This window comes from Typopeltis vanoorti, chromosome 10 (genome assembly GCF_054136105.1).
Source record: "Typopeltis vanoorti isolate ZY-2024b chromosome 10, IOZ_Tvanoo_1.0, whole genome shotgun sequence".
Classification (NCBI taxonomy): domain Eukaryota; kingdom Metazoa; phylum Arthropoda; class Arachnida; order Uropygi; family Thelyphonidae; genus Typopeltis; species Typopeltis vanoorti.
Genome location: NC_143558.1, coordinates 20,646,730 through 20,673,998, shown reverse-complemented (window position 1 = coordinate 20,673,998; position 27,269 = coordinate 20,646,730). Strand labels below are relative to the sequence as shown.

The 27,269-nt window shown below is 33.5% G+C and overlaps 1 protein-coding gene across 1 annotated transcript in view; it reads right to left on the bottom strand.

The window, feature by feature from the left end:
• Nucleotides 1-5,518: 5,518 nt before the first annotated feature.
• Nucleotides 5,519-27,269, bottom strand: part of Sptz (zinc finger FYVE-type containing 26 spastizin) — a 225,939-nt gene continuing 204,188 nt past the window's right edge. The window contains exons 21-22 of the mRNA XM_090399525.1: nucleotides 22,244-22,294; nucleotides 5,519-7,396 (exon numbers count right to left, since the gene is read on the bottom strand). Of these exons, the coding sequence (XP_090255651.1) occupies nucleotides 7,226-7,396; nucleotides 22,244-22,294 (222 nt within the window). The 3' untranslated portion in view covers nucleotides 5,519-7,225. The remainder of the gene's footprint in view (nucleotides 7,397-22,243; nucleotides 22,295-27,269) is intronic.

The window sequence follows — 27,269 nt, the reverse complement described above, 5'->3', positions numbered from 1 at the left end:
ATACTCTAACTGGCATGGAAAAGAAAACACAAAGCTCTTCAGTTAAATAAAAGACTAACTGATGTCTGGAAATTCAAAATTATCACCATAAATACCAATATTTGTCTGTACAAAATCACTCACCAAGCTACATTTGCATATGCTTCTCAGACTATCACTACTCAATGTACAGCTAATATCAAGAGCTTTGGGATAATGTGTTCATTATTATTATTGTAACACCTCCAAGGACTCACTGCAGGAGGGCACTCCACTCTTCACAGATCTATTTCCTCTACCTCTTAATTCTCTACCGATACATGACGACACTACTATCATCACCCACTAACATAACAGTATCTTTTGTCTGTAAATTGCATGTGTTCTCATTGAATTGTCTGAATGCGGGATGAAAAATCTGAGTTTCCAGGAGAAAAACCCTGCTGCCTTTGTATGAGATTGGCTAACTCGCCTTCAATTGAAAACTCCTATATGAAGATTCAACTCATGAAGATGAGAACCGAACCCAGGTCTTTTCCAATCGAAGGGAACAATGTTTCGTTATTCTTCCAGTTGCACTACGAAGACGTGTTTGATCAATATTATGATATACATGAAAAGTTCAGATTCCTATTACTGTCATTCTTGAAGAAAGTCAGTAAATATTTTCCATAGATTCAATTCAGAAATGTCCAATGAGGTGGTTTGGATGCCAACTTAGACATTCAACCTCGCCTATGTTCAGTGCTCGTGATTGATCAACTAATTGACTCAGAGGAAGGATGCTGGATACTTAAGTAAAATTCTTTTTTGAAGATGACATTCATGAGCCATCTGACATTTATCAGTGGGCACATAAGAGAGCAACTTGGCTCGCTTTCATTTAATACGGAGTTGTTATATGCATGTTTCTACATATATATTTCTCTATTCATACTTTATTCGAATAAACTATGATGTTGATGGTAAAAACCAACTCACAAAGCCAAGTGGTTAAGTTGTATTTTACGGACATTTTTTAAAAGAAAATAAGGTATTTCCATTTGTTTTTTTAAAAATAAATGGAAATACTTTATTTTAAAAAAAGATGGAGCTGAACTGCATTTATTTTTTTTTTCATTTCGTTTATGAGTGCTTAAATATTGTACTCAATATAACTTATAACTTTTTGTGTCTTACTATTCACTCATCAAATCACTATTCAATAATGAAATAATACAATTTATGGTTTTTAAATAAATTTATTTCATGATAATTTTTTTACACAAATTTATAAGATATTCAACTGACAATAACATTTATACATTGATGTGTTTTGCAGTTATACATTATTTGTACATGTATATTTATATACATACAAATATAAAAAAATCAATCAGCTGATGTATATCACAATTTTTTAAATATTATCACATTATGTTATGTTATTGCACTTGTGAATTCTTATATATTACTGCATTATTAGAAAAATAAAGGCACAGAATACATTTGTAGGACAGACCATGCAGAACAAATCAGAATGGTTTGTTTGCATTTCAACACAATGCACATATCATGATTCCATGAATACTATGCTATGATACAATCTTGCTGGATAGAATAGAAACAAAAAAAAAGGTATTTTTTGAATAACTACTTTAGATTTTTTTTGTATAATGCAAGTTATGCAGATTTTAAATACTTCATTCCAACCACGAATAAATGTTTCTGTATTTATTATATATTAGTTTGTTATAATATAAATAAACTACCATATAGTAATTAACAGTTTACTTTATACATTTTTTAATATGGAGATTTTCTTAAAAACAGAATTATACAATAAATTCATGGCATTTTATTAGTATACTATATTACATGTAGTACCAATAAAGCAGTACCTAGTTTTAACATAAACAGCAATAATAAATTTCGTCTTTTATTTACTTCATAATTTACAAAACACAACAATTGTAAAATAAATTTTTTTTTGCATGTGAACACATGAAGGAGTTTTCAGAAAGCAAATGATTTTTTAGTGTAGCTAATCATAAATATTGCTGGTTTTCTCTCAGCTTGGATTTTTTTTTTTTAAATGACTAGAAAAAAGTAATTTATGGAATTCTCTATTATACTGTGGCACAGTATCTTAAAGATGAATAAAATAACTAACAAAACTGATTAGCTTTGCTAATTGTTATCAAAATGATATCTTGAGTAGCTATTTCTGAGAAGTAAATTAAACATCATTGTTTAAATATTATTTAAATTTTTAAATTAAAAAAATGATTAAAATATGCACTAATTTATTACATAATTTATAGGATACTGAGCATTATTTTTTGAAAATATTTTAGAATTCTTGCTTGCAGAAAGAACTAAATATCTGGTTAGCTATAGTCACTTAATGATACTCAAGATAAAAATATTACTTATCTGTGAGCTTTATTACGATCTACTCTCACTAGGAAACCCATATGGACCAAAGGAATACCCTGGGGAACTTTCTGGGATTCTTTAGTAATTTATTATATTGATCAAGTTCATTTAATTATTGTATAGTCAAGGTTGAAAGTATTTTGAAATAAATTTTCGTTTTATTTTAGCTTTAGAATCACTCTACTCATATACTAATGTACTATAGGTTGATCAACCAACCTCTCGTGTATGGGCTCAACTTAAAAAAAAAAAACTTAATGGTCACGGCTTGATAACAGAGAAGAGAACTCCCATCTAGCCTGCAGAGAAGTGACTTGGGCTTCTGATCCATCATCCAATACTTGTCTTCCTATGGCAAATCCCTTGTTAAGTATCCACATTCATTATTTGGTGGATAATGAATGAGGATGGGAAGGCAATTTGGCACTAAACTAAACAAATCACATTTTGTACCGACTTTAACCGAACATATATGATGGCATAATATAATGAAATGTCATTATGGTTGGGCCTTTGTCTGGTTAAACAAAACCTGACTATTTTTGTCTGGGAATAAGACCAAATACTGAAAAGAACATTGAAATTAAGAACAAAAACCTTTTATAAATCAATGGAAAAAATGTGAAGAAAACAGTGATTAAATTAAAAATGCCAAGAAATTATATTCTTGTTTAATCCTTTATCCCAGTATTTATAACTTAAAACAACTTTCTACAAAAAACACTGATTAATTCAGTGAGAAGCATCTGATAGAGGTGATAGAAAATTTAGAACTTTGTAGTGGATTCAAGAAGTTAAAGGCAATCCTGGAAAGGAAGTATCACAAGTTCCTGAAAGTAAGTCAGCATGTACACTTGAGAGACTGGAAAATTAAGCATGAAAACTAAGTTACATGTAAAAGGAGCTGAACAAATGTCATGGAAAGACTTTGAAAAGAATACAAAAGTAAATATTAAGGATGAAAAAAAATGTTCTGGAAGAAAGAACACGCAAGGAAACAAACGTGATATAAAAACTGAAAGATAAGGATATTCTAGATATGGATTAATTACTCTGAAGGACTGTTAACTGAGATAAGCAGTGGCGTAGCTAGGGGGGGAGGGGGAGGGAGTGCGGCACTTTGAACCTTTTTGATCTTTTGTAGTTAATTCTAAAATGCAGTCTCGGAAACTCTTTCCCAAATATTGTAATACTATTGCCACTTTTCCTCACAATTTCCTGGAAAACTGTGTATGAAAACTAAGTTACGTGTAAAAGGAGCTGAACAAATGTCATGGAAAGACTTTGAAAAGAATACAAAAGTAAATATTAAGGACGAAGAAAAATGTTCTGGAAGAAAGAACTCACAAGGAAACAAACGTGATATAAAAACTGAATTACCTACATTACTATGAAATAGACTTCACCAATGTCATCGATGATTTTACTATCAGAAAAGCAAGAAAAATAACATTTTAGAATTTTTTAATTCAAAAATAAACTAAAATAACATTTTAGTTTATTTTTGAAGTAAAATTAAAGTTTTACTTCAAAAATAAACATAGTGTCTTAATTTATTTCCCTATACGTTGTTTTGACTTTTTGTAATATTTTTGCTGTGTATTGAGAGGGGCGGCAAAAGCTCTAGCTACACCACTGAGTGAGAGCACCATATTAGAAAATATTCAAAAGAAATGCAGTTATTTCAATGTTGAAGGTAGAACAGGGAGCCAGCTGAATAAATTTATATATGAAATAAATGTGAAATTAGTTAAAAAAAATACTAAACCAGTGTTCTAATTTTTACACTTGTGGTGTGGTCACTTAAAAAGAACAGGGAGAGGAAAAATGAGTATGCAGTGCCAGTATGAACTAAGTGAACTGACACAGTTTATAGCATCTCAGAAGGCCAAACTGTACCATCCTCTGATATATATTCTCTTGAGGGCACATATCAGAAAATGCTGCTATTGATGATGAGTTTAGCTTAATTCTATTATTCCCAAATGTCTCCTAACACATAATTAGGTTTAATTCAATCTGCAGCAGATTTTAAAAAAGCCAACCTAATTTAAATCAATAGTTATGTTAAATTTCCCAAGATTTGGAGAACAATAATTCTTAGATCTTCCGCCTCACATCCAAGGCTAGTTACCAGTACCCACTGAGGGGCGTCCCTCTTATGACTTTCGGTTTCTAGTCTAACATCCTTTGCTTATTGTATGTGTATTTTATTACAATTTTTATATTGTATCCACAAGCTGACATGAAATACTGCAACTATTAAATCTATGTTTAATTTATTTCTCTGTGCTGTCTAAATTCCATTAAACCTAATGAGCTTAAACCAGCACCTAAGCCTTAATATGTCTCCTGAAAGTCAATATAAATCAATAAAACAGTTACTAATGGCATTCACATCCATAATACTAGTCCACCTGAAGAAAGACTATTGTAAGTTCTGTTTGCCAGCTAGAGGAACTTTTTTTTTAAAGCCTTTGACTGTCCCTGAGTTAGTTGATCTCTAGTATGGGCCTAAAGGTTTTCCCAGCCTGGAAACTCAAGAAAATTGATCGTAAAATGCAGACTATTTCAGACAATAATATATCAAGTTAGGGATCATCAGATGATAGCAGTTGTCTGCTTAAGTCTCTTCCCACCAGATGCCAATCGAAATCACTGATATAGTCTTGGGCCAGCTTTCTGCGATTGGATGCCCGCTGGTCTCCAAAAGTTAGTTAGGGATAAATGGCCTCACCCTTGCTTTGGAGAATAAAAGGCATTAGCATATTTATATTTATTATCACACTCAGTACTCTGTCTTCTATAGTTATTTCTCATCTTTCATGAAAAAATATATTTTAGAATATAAGCTAATTTTCAAACTGAAAAATAAATTATTAGCATGTTGGGATTAACAGCGCAGTGGCTTTTGTCAGGTTTGGTATATACATTAAACTGCAAAAATCTAATAGCAATGATCTGGGTTTCAATTTTATTATTACCTAAAATTTTGAATAATAGCTATATACACTTGAAAATGTTTAAAAAGTATATGTGGCAAAGTTAAATATCATGCATAGGAACATATATATATATATATATATATATGTACAGAAAATTCATTAAAAAACAGGCTTATCAAAACTAAAACTTTTAAACAAATATATAAAAATATATACTACAATAATTTTTCTCGTTTCAAGTGGAAAAAATCCTATTCTAAAAAGGTGTTTTGTTTCTACTAGATAAATTCCATAATGAAAAAATAAATAGTTTAAATAAGCAAAGGAGGACTATTTTGTAGCACTTGTAAGTTTAGTCTGGACATTAAATAAGCTGTATGATAAGGAAAGCTGAATCCAAATGACATTAATACGATAATATATTAATTTAAATTACTGAAAATATCTGACAAACCTGCCAATTTTCTTATGGTAGTTCAGGCTGAACTCAATGCTACTGGATATATATTTAAGAGTTCTGAGAATTTTTTTTTGAAACAATTTCTTTAACATAAAAAGGAAACCAACAGAATATAAGGCATTACCAATGAATTATTTACTAATGATAGCATTTCCTTGATTGTAATTATAAAAACAATGCCCAACATTTTTTGTATATAAAAAAAATAACTTGATCTAAACAAAGAAGAAAAGTGCATTAAAATACTTTCAAATATTCAAAATAATGCTATTCCTTCTTAACTCAGGAAAAACTCTTCAATCCAATGGATTTCTATTTACAAATCATATTGTACATAAAAAATATTTGAAGTTTATTTAAAAAGAAAAAAAAAAAAAAAAAAAGAAAGATTTAGAAAGAAATGGAATGCAGTTTTCCCAGTTTTGTTGATACCAAAGAAGAGAAATATTGATGAATTATTAATCGACCCCCCTCCCCAAGCACTGGCATGCCAATCATATTAAAACGTTCAAACAGAGAAAAGAAAATTCTGTTCATTATTTTAAAATCAATGTATGTTCAAGGAGAGGAATTAACTAGAACAAGAATAATTTTTGAAGCATATGAAGAAAGTTTTACATTAAATAAGTTTAAATCTCATTAAAAGCGCTTAAGTTTTTGCTGTAATTAAAAATATAATCAATAAAACCAGTCTATAATTTAAAAAGTTAAATGCTATCTGACTGACTCCCAAATAAATTCCTAAATTCAAATTCAGGGGTAAAGAGTAAATACTTTTATGGCTGACCCCCTCCTGTATTTAAAGTAAAGTACTAGCATTATGAAGAATTTAACATCAATTTTTGAGTTTTATATTTGATTAAGTTAATTTGCATCAAAATTTTTTTTAATGATGATTGTGTAATATATTTAAAATTGCATGATGTCATCACATTTTAAAATATGTAGATAAAAAAGTATAACTGAAGTGCATAAATTTTAAATAATTAATAACACACACATGTATTTACAAAACCAAGGTATGCTTTTGAACATATGCCTTTCTGTAATGCATACGCAGTGATAAGATATTGCAAATGTACATAGAAACATTTTAACAAAAGCTAACCATGATATTTATGCAATGTTTTTGTTTCATCTTTTCTATCTTTAAAAAGCAGTAAACAGGGTGACATAAAACGATTTCTGACTTCCTGCAACAAGTTTTCAGTGAGGCTTTTTTTAAAAAAATTTTTTTTTTAGGTGTTCTTCTGAGCATGTTCTTTGGACCTGCTAAGCTCTAGACATCCCCTGCATTGCAGGATTTCACATCATAGTAGTTTCATCACTAGGAAAATATGAAGTGCAAAAGAGAATCCTTCTTTCAATTAATAGAAAAAGGATTTCTACATATGAAATAATTTAATCTTTGTCTCTTTGAAGCTTATTTCTTCAATTCATGTTGATGCAACCATTTCTCACAAAATTTTTTTACATGGACTTGATTAGTTCGTTCTGCAGCAGCTAAGATGTTTTGAATGTCTGATGCTGATTCTAATTTTGCTGCTTGCATGAAAGCAAGTTTCAATTTTCCACACTTTATGTAGGCCTTCATCTAAGATTAAAAATAATAATCACATTATACTGGATGCATTATGAGAATATTTATCAAATTACTAGTTTATAAAGTGAATTTTGATTTAGTGAGCTCTTTCATTTAATAATATTATTATAATTTCTAATGTGTATATCAAATAATCTATGGAACATAAATAAATACAGTAAATATACTAAATAGTATAACTCAATTAAAATACAGTATATTTTAACACTATTTTTCATTTAATTTCAGTTTTAAGAAAATAATTGCATATCTTTCCTATAACTTGATCAAGGATGGTTGTTGCAATTTGGCTGTGGAAAAAATTAAGATAACATAAATATATGATATAATACAACCTAAATTACACAGTTTCATAACTTTTTTTTTTTTTTTTTTAATCTCATACATGAGATGTTTGAAGGACCTATAAGCACATCAGTGTCTTGTATGGGGTGCAGTTGAGGATTGCAAGAGAAGTTTATTGACATTTTCTTGAAGAACTGCAGGTTGTACTTCTTTGGGAATACTTCAGAATGAAGGCTGTTCTAAGATAGTGATGGATGGAAAAGAGGAAGAGGAGAAGCAGGTTTGCCATGTTTACAGTTGTACTGAAAAGGGATGTTAGTCACCTGCTGCATTTGCTTTAACTGGTTCAACAAAGAGTGGAGGAATGACTATTGCTAGTCCAGTGGAGCAGTAGCTATTCGATTTCCTGTAGAAGAGACAGTGTAGAAACACTTCAATCTCTATCTCACAGATGCAGTGTTTCTGCACTGTACATCTGGGATCATCTGTGCACCTTTTTAAAACTGCCCAAGAAAACCTTGAAACTATCCTTTGAACAGCTTCAAGAATTTTTAGGGAGTAGAAAGGGGGATGGTAAATCCCGTTATGTTTTAATAGCCAGGTACGAAACTCGGATTGAAATCCATAGAGTTTCATGCCGAAAAAACTATCGGCAGGCCCAAGTGTAAATGATCACTTGGGTAGTACAACACCCAGGTATTTATATTTACACTTGGGCCTGCTGATAGTTTTTTCGGCATGAAACTTTATGGATTTCGATCCGAGTTTCATACCTGGCTATTAAAACATAAAGGGATTTACCATCCCCCTTTCTATTAACATATTCGCCAGTAAAATAGCCTTTCAGCTTATTAAATTAGTAATTTTTAGGGAGGTTTTAAGTGTACCACCCCAAACATGTGATGTATTCTAAGGATGGGCAGATTTTGGATTTGTAGTTAGTAGCTGGGTAAGTGTAAAATATCATCATGAGAGGAAGAGAATGCCTAGTTTTCCTGGATGCTGAGGAAACTATTGAAGAGAGTAAGAGTAGTGAGCTGAGATCCCTTTTGCAAGAGAAAGGCAAGTATGTGTGTGGGTGGTAGAGTGTATTTTTTATTTTTTGCTTTCTTTGTTATGCATCTAATCCTATTATCGGCTCCAATAATAAATTACTTTCCCCTCCACTCTGAGTGATTTAAATGTTGTCAACATATAAATAAAATATTGAAATAAGCTACGACTCAAGCGTGCACACAGATTCACATCCTAGGATCTCACACAGAACTTTTCCTCTTAATTAACCTAAACCTATTAACACATTAAGAGACTGAGTCCTGGTTGAGCTGTGTAGAACCTCTCTTTCAACAGAACTCAACCATACACACAATATACTTTCCTATCCAATGGATACAGTTCTTACAGAATTAAAAAAATAATCAATCCCCCTCCCCCAAATTCTCGGCCATTCCTTCTGAAAGGGATGGCCAAGGATTGGAGGAAGGATTGATAGAAGATTGGCAGAAAATATGGCCACACAGAAACTTACTACCCTTATCCATTCTACCAAAGATCAGTGCTTGGAGTATATAAAGTACTCCTGTTCCTGGAAGTTGGCATACTTTAAACAGGTAGATTAGCCACTATCTGTTTAGATCAGGGGTCTCAAACTCAAACGCAGCGCAGGGCAAGTCAATTAGATGTATATCAGATACAGGGCATATTCAGTATTATTCTATAATCCAAAACATAAACTAAAAAAAGAAAGACTCTAACAAAGACCCTTTTGCTGCCAGGTCTTTGATTTACGTAAACAGTTACACCACCTTTTAAATTTATAACCATTTTTATTTTTAAATTTTAAAAATATAACAAGTTTAGAAAACATAAGTTCAATTACATTTTATTCATACTTTAAGAAAATTATTTAAATACATAATGACTTACAAAAATAAAGATTTTTGTCTACAAGTCCTTTTTTTAATTTGATTTTGATCCTGAAACCTGACATCTTTTCCTCTGTAACTTGTGGGCCAGATACGAAGCCTTCCGAATACTCGGCTGTATTTGGCCTGCAGGCTGCCAGTTTGTGACCCCTGGTTTGGACGAACACAAAACTTAAATCTGCAATCAACAGCTTTGGTCAATCTGGACTTGCAGACCATGTATTGAATACCATTCACAGGATCTTCTGGGAAAAAACCCACCATGCTCCATCATGGTAAATTTAAACAAGAAAGAATGTTTTTGGAATCTGTAGTGGCATTCAGAAATCAACCAAATTTACATAAATATGGTTGCAAGAAACTTTCCAAAATTTGGTAAGCATTAATCCTCAGAGATCCCAATTTACAACCAATGCCTTCTACAAATGTCCAAAGAGGATGCACCATCTAGATAGGACTTTAATCATTTTCACATGTTCAGTGACTGAGATGAAATACTGGAACTATTAAAATAGTTTTAAATCCTTTCTTACTGTTGTTAATACTCAGTTTAACTTACAACATGACATCCTATCAGCACTTAAGCCTTAACACATGGAAGCATAAGTATTATATCGACACGGAAGCATGTAATGACACATAATGATAGACACATTTTGTATCGACACAGAAGCATGTAAGAGTGAGAATTCTAAATAAACTTCCTTTCTTTTGACTGAATTAAATCCTATATGGATTGACTACATGAACTTCACTTATCTTTTATAAAAGGATAATCTCTCTCTCTCTCTCTCTCAGCCTTCCATTTCTAACTTGTTTCTAAATTCTGCTCAGTCTTCATATACCGAAGACACAGAAACTCCACAATTCTCCTCCTGTTGTGTTCTGTTCCTTCTGAACAGTTGAATGTTTTGCGACATCCATTAACTTATATTTTTACTTCCATGTATGCTTGGAAATACAGTAGAGTAACTTCTGCTACAGTCCACCATTGTGTATCACCATTTCTGTTTTCAGCACTGTGCTTGGAAACAACAATAAAGTTCTTTTTTATAGTGAAGGAAAGTTTACTTTAATTATAATTTCTTTATGAAACAAGCAGCATTAGTAATTCTGCTTTCTCATTTCACAATAAATGATTGTGAAATGAGAAATCATTTATGCATTGAAGTATGTTCATTTAATTGTTCAGACAATAGTAACAAAGGTGACTTTACTTCTCTCATAAGTAATACAAACAGCACCAATATTTCATAACTTGATAGTGCATACAAAATTAGAATTATCATCATCAATCATCATCATCATCATCAAATTCCTGTCATGTACCCTCAAGGGGTGTACAGGATATGACAGTACTACATGAAAAAATTACATCATTACTAACTTCCTATCTACAATTTTCCTCCAAATCAGTCTGTTACTTGTCAAGACTCCAACATTATCAGATCTTATATTTCTATCGTCTAAGGCACTTTGTACCATATTAATCCACCTATATCTTGGTCTTCCTCTGGGTCGTTTTCCTGCCAACCTGGCAGAGAACACTTGTTTTGCTAATCTTTCCTCTCCCATTCTATTTAAGTGACCATACCATCTGAGATTAGCTCTGCTAACGCATTCCTGGATGCTGACAATGTCAAGTTCTTTCCTAATATCCTCATTTTTAATATGATATTGCCATTGATGCCATCTGTTCACGCCTCTAATCTTTCTCAGGACTCTCATATCTGCGGTCTCTAGTCTTTGGTCAAGTGTTTTACTTCTGACCCAGCTCTCAGATCCATAAGTTAAAATTGGTTTGAACACAGTCTTGTATACAGCTAATTTAGTGTTCCGACTAATTTCTTTCTTATTCCATATGAATTTATTCAATTGACTTCCCACGATACCAGCTTTGCTGATTCTGTTGTCTATTTCTATATTTAGTTTACCATCTTCAGTAAAAATTGTGCCTAAGTAGCTGAAATGTTTTACTTGTTCCACAGGTTCTCCATTCACAACACAGTTGATATTTTCAGTGATTCTGCCTATTTTCATTGTCTTTGTCTTTTTATTGCTGACCTTCATACCATATCTATTACAACAGCTATTCAATTTAGTCAGAGAATCTTGCAGACTTGTAGCGGATTTATTTAGAAGTATAACATCATCCGCATAAAGCAAAGAGCTGACATTAACATCTCCAATTTTGATATCAGGTTTAATACCACATTCCTTCATAATGTGATCCATATAGATAATGAATAACAGAGGGGATAATGTACATCCTTGTCTCACACCAGATTTAACATTAAACCATCTTCCTGTACTTCCTTCAATTCTAACTGCTGACTCACAACTCAAATAAAGACTAAGTATTGCTTGATATAATGCCCCATTGACACCATATAACTGCAGCGTATTGAATAGCTTCTCTCTTGGCACCTTGTCATATGCCTTTTCCAAATCGACAAAACTTAAATACAGATCTTTGTTATATTCCCATGCTTTCTCGACTATTTGTCGTAAAGTGAAGATCTGATCCTGACAGCCTCTATTTGGCCTGAATCCAGCTTGTTCTTCACCAAGCTTTTCTTCCACAATTCTTCTCAACCGTTTCTCAAGTATACTTGCATAGATCTTGCCAGGAACACTCAGTAGGGAAATACCTCTGTAATTCTCACATTCAGTTTTATTTCCCTTTTTATATATGGGTACTATGAGAGCTCTACTCCAATCATCGGGAATTCGTCCCTCTGTCCAGGCTTTCTGAACTATGCAGTGCAGCCACTGTAAGACTCTTATACCACCATACTTCAGCATTTCTGGTCGAATATCATCTACTCCTGCTGCCTTTCCACATTTCAAGCCTTTGATGGCTTTTTCTACTTCAAGTATGGATATGTATTCCTGACTGCATGCCTGGTCAGTGTTTTTTATCACTGTGCTGTCATCACTGCTTGTTTCATTTAGCAGTTTTTCAAAGTAATTACTCCACACTTCAAGGATATCTTTTTCTCCTGTTTTCATTTCACATTTATCATCTCTAATTCCTTTTACAGCACTCTTTCCTCCATTCCTAAGCTTCTTCAACAACCTCCAGAATATTTTGCCACCTTCTTGATATTTATTTTCTATATTCTTGCCAAAGTCCTCCCATGACTTTTGTTTAGCTAGTTTTACACACTGTTTAGCTTTCTTACATTTGTCTCTGTATTCTGTAAGAGTAAAAGCTGACTTATTTGCCAGGAACTTTTGATATGCTTTCTTCTTTTCCTTCACTGCCTCTTTAACTTCCTGTGTCCACCAGGGAGTTCTGATTTTTTTATCTTTGCACACAACCTCACCACATGCCTCTCTGGCAGAATCAATCAATGTTTCCTTCAGAGTTTGCCACTGAATCTCCAAGGTTTGATTCCTGTTCTCTAACTCTTTCATTTTCTTTTCAATAATATTTCTGTATTTTAGTCTACAGTTTACATCTGAGAGCTGCTCAACTTTTATTCGCTTTAAGACTTTCTTACATGTTATTCTTTTCAATATGAAATTCAATTTTATCCTGCTCAAGACTAAATAGTGATCACTTCCAATTTCAAATCCTCTGTACACTCTGGTGTCCTGCACCAGGGAGAAAACATCACTATCAACAATAACATAGTCAATGAGACTTTTCTTATTCCTAGCCTCTTCTCTCCATGTGAATTTGTGCACATTTTTATGTTGGAACATGGTGTTAGTAATAACCAGTCCATGTCCTGAGCAGAAATCCAACAGATATTTGCCATTGTTATTAGCTTTGCTCTTTTCTCCAAATTTTCCCAAAATATTTTTGTATGTTTCACAATCATTTCCTACTCTACTATTTAGATCCCCAACAAGGACCAACTTTTCCTTTTTCATTGTGTCAGTTGCTTTTTCTAAAGCCTCAAAAAATTCCTCCACTTCTACCTTATTTGTGCCTATGGTCCCACAGAAGGTTCTACTAAGTCTCATTGTCCAGTTCCCCATTCTCATATTTGCCCACATTACTCTACTTGAGACTGACTGCCATTCAAGAAGATTAGCCTCGTATTTTGTGTTGAATACTATGGCTACTCCTTCTTTTCCTTGATTGTTATTGCCTGAATATAACATTTTGTATTTATTGCTCAGAAAGATATCACCAGTTTTGGTCTTTTTTGTTTCAGTCACCCCTATTATGTCGATCTGGTACTTATCTAATTCCTCAGCTAGCTCCATTTCTTTGCCATTCAGGCTTCTTACGTTGATAGTACCGATCTTTAACTCTGGTGATGTTGAGTTGGGGTTTGTTTTCAGATTTGTTCCAGTAGCTGACTTTTCGCTGTTCGCCCTGGTTCCCTGGCGAAAACAACGGGGGCCTTGTTTAACCGGGCGACGCCCCAGCCGGCATGAAATTTTGTCATGTTGTACCATCATTTTTTATTTTTGTTTAACCAATAAGGATACAATTTGGTCGGCTAAATCCCAAATTGCCAGCCCATCCTCGTTCGTTCAGTATCAAAGTAGATACCCAAGAAGCTTGAGATGTCTGAATATCCTGTGAGTAGGATTAGTGATGACTGAGACTAGGCTATTCATGTACAAGAGAAAGAGACAGGTGACAAAACAGAGCCATGAGGCACTCCTGCATTGGTGGCAAAGTTGGCAACTGTTAAGTTCTGAATAAAACTAAAAGTAGTTAACTTGTAATTTCTTCAGAACTTAACATGCACTTTTAAACTTTGCACATACTGATATGTCAAGCAGGAAAAATTAAATGTAAAGGTGCCAGACAAATTAGTAATTTTAGAATTCTGTTATTTATTCCTTAGTATTATAATGTATTTTGTTGTAATTAAGTCCGCTGCCTAAGCTTTGCTAAAAATAACATGAGTGTCTGTGCACCACTGAGTGAAAGTCTAACAGGTCAAAGTTCAATTGCCAGAGGCAATGCACACATGCCAGAGTACGCGTTAACCGTGAAGGGAAGGCACGCGACTAACCCCCCCCCCCCCACCAAAGTGATTACTAGGAGAGAATGTGGCACTAGTGAAAGGGATTGTGCTTTGAAGTGAGCAAGGAAGGAAAAGGATATGATGTTGTTATATCTTGTTGTTTGTGCTTTGTGCTTATGCTTTTTCTTTTTGCTTTGTATTAAACTTATCTTTATCAGTTATCTTAATTTGATGTTACTTATTATCAGTCATTTCGTTTGCCGACAAATTTATATTATTTTATGACTGCGCCAGCCGGCAACTGAATTCTGATATACTATCCTAGATTACTTAGAAAGAAAATGCAGGGATCATGAAATTTGCAGTCGTGGTCCCGTTTCTTATGTTACTAATGGATTTCCCTCTAATACACGGTTCGTGATTTTCCAAGTGGTAATTCAATCCACAGAAACATGACAAACTCATTTGGCTTACACATAAAGAAATACATTTATTTTTGACACAAACATAGAGATACATATTAGTTAAACCTTCAATTCTAAAAGAGTCTGAGTCCCCTGCCTTTTCTTAAATTAACACATCCAAAAAAGTTCTACACTGTAATTTCTTACACTGACACAATCTTACACTTCTTTATATAATTATTCTCAGACTCTGATAACTTATAATAAATTGCCTATTACTATCACACATATGAATTACATATATATATAAGTCAATTTTACAACTCTGGCACAGATTTCATGAGATAATGTTCTTTCTTATATTTCAGACTTTATCCCCCCTCCCCCCCAAAAAAATTTTTAGTTAGCATTCAAATTAAGTTTTAACATTATAATATTAGTTTCCTTCTTTAGACACAAACAGTCCAAATGCAGACACTGTTCTTTAGACACTGCACGGAAATTGGCTGTTTTCTCAAAGTTCAGTTTCTCCTTCCTCCACAGTTACTCTAACTTAATACAAAAGATTTCTGCTTACCGTTCTTGCTTTATCTGGTAAATTTAGGACCTTCTTATCTGGATATTCTGATCTCCTCACTGTATTTTCTTTAATGGCGGCTTCACTATTCCTTTGTTCCACTTGAAAAGAAGCACTCTTACACTGATTTTTACACTGACTTATACACTGGTGTAAATTCACCAGAGGCCCTTTCTTCTAGAAATCTGGATGCATTATAGCTGCAGCTTTGATCCACATGGCATGCATAACAAGGAGAAATTCTTGCTACGCATCGCGGCAAGCTTTCCACAGCTACTCTGCTTTCCGCTCAGGAAACCAGAATCCGACGAAAACGAGAAGAGAAGAGAATGATTCAAATCCCCGCCGAAACCTGTATACTACAAAACAGCGTCCTCACTCGGTGGTGTCGTCATGCATACGGCGGCAGCCGATTGGATACCGTGGCCACGAACTGTCTTTGACATGGCCTAAAACTTGTATTAGCTTATACACATTTCTTTAGCAATTATACATGATTTTCTGTCTTAATAATTTACAAACATTCTCTATTTAGTTTATGGGATACTTTAACATTGCTTAAAACTTACAAATCTGAATATATACATGTTCTTGGGTCATTAATAGGCACATTTTCTATCTGGAGGCATGAGTATGTTCTTATCCATCCCTTCTGAGGTAACCTTATGTTGGGTCGGAAAAAGGATGACTCACCAAAAGTAAATCAGCACTTTTTCCGACACAACAACGTAGTTCAGAAGTGTAGGGGCACGTGATTTAAAAAGGCAATGCAGCACCGGATCGGGGCTTTTTCTCTCGTTCGTCGGATCTCCAGCCAGAGTCCCTTGCCGGTCAGTCGTCTGCTCTTATGGGAGCTATTCTCTCTGTGCCCTGATATTTGTCCTGGTTTCTTGGACAACAAAGCATTGAGCCACAAATGAGAAAAGAATGCCAAGCAGTCCTTGAGAATCTGCTGATAGAAAGTTCGTTCAGTGGAGCTGAGGTCCGGTATACAGTATAGACAGTCAAGCATGCGTCTTCAGTGTCTGAGATTCACCTAGCCCGAGTCTGACGAGAAGGAAACTACATGTTGAATGGAACCAGAAACAAATCGGAAGCTGAAGCTGTATCAAGATGTGTATGATTTTCCAGCAGTTCCCAATTGGGTGGTAATGTAGAAACCTTTCTTTGTTCAATGAAAGTGTGCAGAAAGAGTGATTGCAACTTTAGTAGAACGTTTAAGACTAGAATATTGTGATTTCATGTAAGGACTCTAGAAACCTAGTTTAGAGAGACAGACTAAATTCCAAGACATGAGTGTAGAAAATTAGAGCATGACCTGAACGTCAGTGAAGTGTATAACCTTAGCAGTATTGTAACATTAATTTTTGCATTGCCTTTGTTTGAAAGTAATGTGGACTTGATACTTATGCTTGTTTAAGATAGAAGTTAGAAAAATTGAGTGTATATATTTTATCTGAAATTGACAGTGAAGTTAATGCATGACAGAGTTAATCTTGATAATGTTGCGACATTAGCCTTTGTTTCACCTTTGTTCGAGTGCCATGTGGAACTGTTACCTAAGCTTGTTAAGAAAGAATAAGAGAGATCGAGTGCCTATGATTTAACTAAAATTGATATTGAAGTAAACGCATGTCTGAAAAATCATTTTCTACTGCACCCCCAATAAAAAAAAAAAAAAAAATAAAATAAAAAAAAAAAAAAAAATCGAACCACAGCAGGAGGAATTTTGGAAGGGAGATCACGACTGTAGATTAAGATAGTGATAAATTTCAGACTTGAGTTATTTTTATGAGATTCAGAAATAAGCATACAGTTCAGAGCTTGGTACTGGTTCTTTGATTCTTCACTGTTTGAAAATCTAGAACTTAGGGTGGTGCAGCTAAATAGAAATTTTCCCTGAGTTCGAAGTAAGAACCAACATTAGCTCAGAAACAAAGGAATTGCCATTGTCTGGTGGGAATCTCTTTGCTTTCAACCCACAAACCATATCCATCCTTATAGTAAAATACGGCCTCAAGTTAAGAGAAAAATTTAGAATAAAATAGAAGTGAGATAAGGGAAGGAAGAGACGTAATTAACAATAAAATAGACATAACTATAGAGAGGGTGGGGGACGTAACACAACCCAATTACAGAGGGTGGTGGGTACACCAACAAGTAGCAATTTGTTTAGAAGGCCTTGATGCCATGTGTGGTCAAAAGTGCTGGAAATGTCAAGAGTGATAGCACATCTCTCCAAACCTTTCCATGACATGTCCAGTAGTAGGTGATGTAGGATAAGAGGATTCTGTCATTCAGGATAAGACGATCCTGAATGGCAGAATCCATACTGGTGGTTACTGATTAATCGGTGGGCCTCTAAGCAATGGAGAAGTTGACTATTTGATGGCTTTCTCCTTTATTTTGAAGAGGACAGAGATAATGGCAACTAACTAGTATTCAATTAAATAGTAATACTACATAATTTATGTTATATTTAGGATACATATAGGATATCTGGATATGTTTGGGATGAAAAGATTATAAGTTGGATTTCTTGCGGAGGTAAAGAGGACCCCAATGCTCAGATATCACTTGAATGTTAAAGAATACACTGACAAGTAGGGATAAGGAATTTACAAGGGTGGTCTGAAAAGTTCTCGGCCTAACAATGAAAAAACAAATTTATAATTTCAAAATTATTTTTATTTTTCAACATAATCTCCCTTAAAACTAATACATTTATTCCAGCGATGCTCCAGAGCCATTATCCTGTACCTGTAGTGGTTCTCAGCAAGATCTGCAAAAAAGCCCTCTACAGCTGCAATCACCTCTTGATTTGAAGAAAAAAGCTGACCAGCAAGGAAGAGTTTTAGTTTTGGGAAAAGACAGAAGTCAGAGGGAGCCAAATCTGGGGAATAGGGTGGATGATCCAACAATTCATAGTGCAGATCCCTTAATTTTCCAGGACAATGCACTCGCCCAAAACACTTTTTGGGCGAGTGCATTGTCCTGATGAAGGATGATTCTTTGCTTCTGCAAACCAGGTCTTTTCTCACAAATTTTTTCGTCTAATCTGGTTAAAAGATTGGAATAATATTTCCCAGTTATTGTTTTACTCTTTTCAAGATAATTAATAATCAAAATGCCTTTAGCATCCCAAAACACTGATACCGTGAGCCTTTCTGCTGATGGAACCGACTCTGTTTTCTTTGGTGTTGAACAACCGGCTTCTGTCCATTGTTTTGACTGACTGCTATTGGATTCTGGTGTGTAAAGCGAATCCAAGTCTTATCCACAGTAATACATCGATGCACAAAATCAGTTTTATTCTTGTTAAAACGCTCCAAGCACTGTTCAGAGATTTTCACACGAGTGTGTTTTTGATCTGCTGTGAGCAAGCGAGGCACCCATCTTGTGCAAAATATATCCTAAACGTTCTTTTGAAATGCCTATAGTATCAGCAATTTCATGCACTTTGACTCGCCGGTCATCCAATATCATATCGTGCACTTGATCAATGATTTCGTGTTGTTACACTTTTTGGACGTCCTTCAAGTGGATCATCTTCAAGGCTGGTACGGTCATGTTTAAACTCAGCAGCCCATTTTTTAATTGTCAAAAACGAAAGGAGAAGAGTGCCCATAAACTTTTATGAACTTCGAATGAATTTCTTTTGATGTTAAACTTTCTTTTACAAAGAATTTTATAACCGCACAATACTCAATTTTATCCATTTCAAGGGATACAGACAACACTTTTGCTTCAGACAGCTGTATAAAACAAACTACTTGATAGAATAACTTGCAATTTCACATGGATGCTTATGACAGATGAACCAACTTGGAAAAAAATATCTTGCCAATAGTGTTGCCATCTATGGTAGAGGCCAAGAAACTTTCAGACCACCCTTTTATTGTCCTCAATTACATCTGCATTACTTTGCACATATTTGGTAGAACTGAGTTTCTTGGAGATGAGGAAAGGCTGGAGAGGATTCAAAAGTGAGGGAGCATAATGATGATTGGTCTGTGGATGCTCCTTATGAGGAGAGACTGAAGGTTTGTGGGTGAATTTAGTCAACATATGGAGAAGAGAGAGAATGTGACAAAAACATAAATTGCTATAAAGGGATTTTATTGAATAGCTTTCGAATATAGTAGTAAACAAAAGGGGGGGTCACATCTCAGTAGGTTTTAATGCATAACCAACCTATGAAAGGTTGTTAGTCTATAGCACATTAGTATTAGTTCCACAAGCATACTACAAGTTAGATAATCCAGAAACCCTAGAAGTCAAACATGCAACTTTTTTCAAACCATTTCAGACCTCCAGTAAGTAGGTTGGTGGTGGTGGTGGTCTCACATAAGGCAATGAAATTCTTTAAAGAATTCATAAATCATCCAGAAATCTAGCTGTAGGTTTGAATCCCATTTGGCCCACCAAGCTAGTTTGTGTAAATAGTTAACAAGGAAGTGAGGACTAGGTTTTTTTGCTTGTAGAGTGGTGAATGAGTAGTGAGGTACCACAGGCAGCTGTGAGTGCACTATCAGTGAATGAGTTTAAGGAGAAGTATATGATAGGCACTGTGTGAAAAATGGTTATTGCAAGCCATTTTTTAGAATGAGTCTTCAGATTTCACGAGATGCTTGTGTAACAACAACAATAATAATAGTATTTGAAATTGAGTGAAATGAAATCTTTTGTGCTTCTAAATGAGTGCAAAACACATTGGATATAAGCAATTTTGTTGAAAGTGAATAACAAATATTTTAGACTGAAAAGAAAAGTATCTTCAGTGTAAGTAGCAATTCAAACAACAATTGGTTAACCAGAATAACAGGATTATGAATATATTAAAAAAAAATACATCAACTAAATACAATTGTTTAAGATGAGACTTCCAAATTTTAGAAATGGACAGGCCATCATTCTAATTTAAATCAGAATGACAAGAAGGCTTTGAATCTCAATAGATGCTCATGTTTAAAACAACTATTTCTTCGAATGAATTAAATATGTGTCCTTTCAGAAAATTCAGTGTTTGTGTCAACACTGATTCTCTTTCAATTGAACAGCTTGCTTGACTAAAACAGGCATTCACATGGGACCTAATAAACACCAGTAGAGAAAAGGAGAATTTATTCTTAGTAGTTGTCAGGAAATCAGGAAGTTTGTTCATACCTGAACTGTATGAGCCAAATACACACACTGGATGTTTAAGTTATAACCACTTAATAGCATAAAATTTTTGAATAAATGAGAAAAAATCCTTATACAATTAAATGGTTATCACTTCTCCTCCTTCATCCAGCTGCAACAGCAAAATGTAGATGAGAAATATGAGAAGTAGGCTAACAAATAACATTCTTAGCATAATAGCCGTGATTTTATAAAATAAAATCACAGCTAAACACAAAGAAAGCCATATTAAATTGGATTAATCATAAAGCACAAATATGTCCAATCCAGCTACCAATTATAATACAAAATTCAATAGCAAAATGTAACTTTCAAAAATGAAAGCTACATAGAAGCAGTTTGACAAATTACATTAGTAAACAATTTCCAAAATCTGGGTTGATGACTTAGACAAATTTTTGAAAAACAGACAAAAATGTTTATTGTGTGTGTGTGTGTGTGTGTATATATATACACATACACGCACATAAATAGAAGAAAAGCCCCAAAGTATTTGTGCAAAACTGATTGGCTGTTGAATTTACAATTATCAACTGTCTGACAGTGTATGCGTGTGTATTGTAACTTGTATTTACTCGGATTGTAGACATTTTAAAAAAAACATAATTTTACTGACTAGGAACACCAAGATAAGGTAAGATAAAAACTTTAATTAAAACACAACTAGTTTCGTCGGAACGTCGACTTCTTCAGATGTATAAATTATCACAAAAACTGGAAAAAATAGCAAGATAAAACATAGACTTCTCATATAAACAAGTTGGGAATAACTGTTGTTATTCCTAACTTGTTTATATGAGAAGTCTATGTTTTTTGTGATAATTTATACACCTGAAGAAGTCGGCATTCCGACGAAATTAGTTGTGTTTTAATTCAAGTTTTTATCTTACCTTATCTCGGTGTTCCTAGTCAGTAAAAATATCAAAATAGTCTTTAATCTATCCAGCACATCTATTTCTTCATACAGTTACAGTACCATCCTCTTTCTTCATCATCCTAAAATACCTTGAGGCTTTATTATGATAAGAAGTCACTGCCACAGACTCAGATCTTTGGATACTTTCAGCAAGTAATGAAGTTTTCATCAGACTAAATTACATGTTCAAAATAATTTTAGTGATAACTGCATTTGGCTAGTAATTAATCCATCTAATGGTTTAAATCTTGTGTTTTTATAATGAATGTTAGTAAGTACATATCACATCAAATTTAATCAACATCATTCAGGCATATCAAGAGATGAAAGATATGATCATAAGGCATCCATATAACGTTTGGTTCTTAAACAAAAAAAGGGAGCATATAACTTAAGATAGCATTTTTTGCTAAGAGATAGATGGAAATCACTTTGGTGGCTTCAAGGATACAGAAAATGAAATATTCTAATACAACAATAGTGAGTACGAAAGGGTTATATAATTTTAAAGCAAAGCAAGTAGACTAAGATGTAAGATTAGGTTTGATCACTTTGAATTAGTGAAGATCAAAAATAACATAACACAAAGATTATTAATAAAATGACTCACCCGACTGACATCATTTTGTAGCATTTTAATTAAATACTCCACATCTTGTTTCTGTAAAAATTTACAAGCATTAGTAATCAACAACAATGTCGACATCTATCATGTGAAGTATATTTGTTATTATAACTTATTGCATTTTCAAGTGAAAAAGTTTATTAATAATTTAAAGAACATTTTGAAATAAATAAATTACCAGTATAAATACCTAAAAACTAGGTTTGAATTATTCAAGGAATAACCTATACATATAATTAGTTCTGGGATAAGAGTGCTGCAGATCAGAAATGATGTGACACACACTAAATTGACAGACTGTATATTTATTCGGTGCATGTGTGTAGAATTCTTCAAATTCTTCTTAAACAGATGTCTAAATGCACTTCTGTTTTACAGTTGCTATACTGCATAATTCAGAACTGGTCAGATGGTCCAATTCCAGATGATTGAAGTAGAGCTCTCATATTACTCATCTGTAAAATGGGAAATAAAATGGAATGTGAGAATTACAGAAGAATTTCACTAGTAAGTGTTCTGGGGAAGCTTGAGACAAGGCTAAGAAAAATTGTGGCAGGGAAACTTAAGAAGACCAAACTGAGTTCAAGCCAAATAGAGGTTTAGTATTATCCTCAAGGGCTCACTTTAGTGAGTACCAACATGGTACACCTGATGTATCTGATGCTGGACTATGCTTTACTTCATGTAACATACATCTGTTGTATTATCTGTAGACTTGTTCCTCCCTTCTTTCTTTTCTTCTTGCTCCTTTAACCCCCAATGCTATTAGAGTATTTGAAGGCTAGGGGTAAATCTTTCCTATCTTGCTATTTCATTTTGTCTTATGCAGTGGGTGTCTGCCTCACCTAGTAGGCGGAAGTCCCAACCCACCTGGCCAAAGTGGGATGAACTGGGAACAAAACTTCCCAGATATGTGGAAAGGGCCTCTACAAATCTACAATTTTTTTTTTCTTGCAGTGACTTCACTCCAAAATGCTAATATGGTTGTGCTTTATAATACATCTCATGCTGCATCGGTTGTTGTGCAGAATAATCAGAGCTGCATTCAGGGCTTGATGTCCTATTTTTAACATACTAAAACATGTTAAAAATAGGACATCATCGTTACTGTAAGAAAACTATCTATATGAAAGAATATTTCTACCATGTTATATTAAATAGAATTTAGCTTTGATGTAGTTTCTAAATATTTAATTAATTTTAAATTTTATCTGTATTATTATTATTTTTTTCACTAGAGGTCATGTCAGTAGAATAACCGGTGATCAAATCATTGTTTCTTTAAGTTTACTATGTGAAATGTAACTCAGCTTGTCCTTGTATATTTGTATATACTCCAGATGATTACCTTAATATGAAGGTTGAAACATCGGGAAATTAAAATAGTTATTTATAACATGGTTGTAAAGTCCATAATTTCTAAAATGAACTATACTGCTTAATTATATAAATTTTTTTATAATCACATGCATGCGAATTTGATCTTAATAGTATTCTTTTTTTATCTGGTTGTCTCATGACTGCATACAAGGAGAGATTCCATTCTCCATATAACTTAATTTTTTGATTTCAAAACTGTTTCACACTGACAATGATTCGCAATAAGTGAACTGAAATGTTTGTAATTAATCCATTGTGATTAAATTTTTTCAACTGTGTTCTACTCGTTACTTATTCAAAATGAATAACGAGTAGTTGCTGATTACTAAATAGAGAAAAATTAAGAGAATGATCCAGTGGTATCAACTGCAGAATCATATTAAAAATAAAGATATTGGGAAGGATTTTGAATCTGTTTGCATTCAGGAATATAAATGAAATTTAATCTAACACTACTTTTTAAATAGCAGTTTTATACATATAAAGGAAACTAGAATTTCTTAAGTACATATATGTTTTACTCAAGGTAACATGGGCATTATTCAAGTAGAAAGCAGAAGAAAGAACTGGCTACAATATTTAAAATATGAATACAAGAATGATTCCTATAGCATGTGCATGCTTCGTCTTGGTTGCAGCTAAACAAGCAGGAAGATATGATATTCAAGTTCCAGGGAAACAGGTATAATTATGTAATAAAAAAATTATAAACAATTCATTGCAATTAGCTCACAAAACTTAGAGATAGTCTGTTTGATTAAGAGTAGGGCAGTGGCATAGGGCTTCACACGATTCAAGAAATAGAGATCAAATTTAAAAGTACAGTATTGTAGTGCAACAATAAGAAGCAAGGCCTGATCCTTCTAATTCCAGAAATCTTATATAATCTTGATGTAATAATAATAAACAAGTCTTGATTAGATTAGTGGTGTAATACCTTTGCCAACAGTCAGATGAATGTTTGAGAAACAACCTAGGAACCCAAAGATATCCATCACAGATGACAATATCTGCAATGCTCCTTAACAAGAGAAGACATATACATTAAAGTGACTAATACTGCCCAAAAGTTTAACATCCCAGCAAGTAGCATATATGGCATCATTCATAACCAACCTAACAATAATAAAGTGAGTTCACTGGCTGCCAAAGTAACTCATGAATGTTCATAAAACTCTTTAAATGGAATCCAATCTTATGAATCACATTTGTTACCCTACATAAAAATTAAAAGCAATGAAGATCATGGCAACAGTATTTTGTGATCGTAAGGTCTACTTATTGATTTTCTTAACTACACAAATGTTGAACTGTATCATAACAGCTGAACATTTGTCAGAAATTCCCTGAATTACTATGTGAAAGTGTCATCATACTGTTTGATAACATGCCACGCATGAGAATAATTACAATGCTGCTGCTTGGAAGTTCTAAAACACTTGCTGGAGAATCCTGATCCACCATTTTGGACCTTCAATGTCCTGTAGGTGATTTGCAACAAGTAGAAATGCGCAACACAACTACTAAACTTTAATATTTTAAATGACTGGAAATCATGATGCTCCTAAAATTTTACAAAATGAAAGAAAAAACAAAGCTCTTTTTGGCAATGGAGCAGACTCTTTTTTAATGACTAGGCTTAATAGTGGAATTTAATAAGGTTTAAATTAAATTTATTAAATTTGTGTTATTAACTAACATACCTGTGTCTTGAAGGTAAAGATGGTGAAAACTTGATTAAAGCTGAGACGATATGCAATTTAAAGTGGTGGATACAAGATAGAAACAAGTGCAGAAAATACACGAAGATAGACAAGAATTTTAACACTTGACAAAAAAGTTAAAACTGAAAAGATGAATTTGTAAACTTTGGATTTTGAAAGCACCGAGAATAAAAAGCAATACGACGGGTGCTGGCTGTTTTATTATGTTAAAAATGTCATCACATGAGTAAAGCATAAAATCAACAGTGAGCCAGTTGCATGGGCTTATTTGTACAGGTTTAGGAGGAGTTTGATTTGTTTGAGGGTATTCAGGACTTGGGCTGGTTTGAGAATACAGGGGAGTAATTTATTTTGTTTAAGTGCCATGGAGAGGATAGTAAATAGGGTCTTTTTGTGTTTATGGCACATTGATTGGTTCTTATTCTAGCATTTCAGAACAATGTAATTTAGATTCATTTTCTTGGAAATTGATGATGATAACCTTGTCCATTTCAGGGGCATGTTTAGATTGCATTGCATGCAAGGATATTTCAGTAGTAGGATTTTGGTTGTTTCTGGTATGTTTTTGTTTGTGTTTTTTTCTTTGTAGTGGAAAATAGAAGGTCATACAGTCAGTAGATGGTAGGTAGATAGATAGATAGTCAGTAGATAGGAAGAGGATCTGCTCTATTGCCCAAACAGATTAGCTTTTTCTTCATATACTAAAATTTAATTTCATTCTTAAACACACTTGATATCAATTTCTTCCAAAACAGGACAGATACTTTAGCATAACAGGGAGATAAACATGTGAACATCTTTGATATTGATATTGAAGAGTAATGCATACCAAATGAAATGTGCCCTGTCTACTTTTGTGTGTGTGTGCACGTGCACGTGCAGTTTGATTTTTTTTTTAACAAATGAATTATAAAATGTGTAATACCAGCAATTTTTTTAGATAAAAATCCTTTTTTTTTTTTTAGATAAATCTGAAAATGATCAAACTAAATATTTCTTCAAAATCATTACAGTAATTCTACACTACTCAAAACAATTACAGGATATTTTAGTTTCTGTCGGATAATTATAAATTTCTGCAAATGATTATAACTATTGGATACTTTTCTAAATAACTTAGGGAATTGAAACAACGTAGATCCGAATATAAATTAAATTATATTTTATTGGATATATTGGATTTATTGGAATTATATTGGATACTTTATGCATGAATAAATATTTCTTTCTTATGGAGTGGCTGTAATTGATGAGATATTGTTTAAATAATCGATATTTATTAGAAATTTAACAAATTATAAAATAATTTTAACAAGAATAGACAAAAACGCTTTTGTTAATTTTTAATAGGGCGTATGATTTCCATTAACAGCCAAAACAGCAGTATATCTTGATTGCATGGATTGGATAAGATGATCAAACAGCTCTTGAAGTGATTGTGGTGGCACCAGTTGAGCAGAAATGAGCCTACCTAAAGCATCCCAGGCATGTTTGACTGGATTACAATCCGGTGAACAGCCAGGCCAGTCCATTCATTCAATACCTTCTTCCTCAAACCACTCTTGTACCAAATTTGCATGGTGTGAACGAGCATTGTCATCCATAAAAATGGATTATTGGCCAATTGCAGCAGCATATGGCCAAACTATAGGTTCCAAAATCTCATTACAATACCTTTGGGTTGTTAAGGAACTGTTTTCTGATAAAACAGAGATCAGTATGGCCACCTATACTTATTCCAGCCCATACTATCAAACTTCCACCTTGATGTTGGGGTCTTACACGAACAAACTGTGGATTATTTTTTGTTCCACTTTCACGGCATATCAAGATATGTCGGTTATCTGGTTGCAGACTCGTCACTAAAAAAGTACACAAGCCCGATCCTCATTTGCCCAATTTCTTCG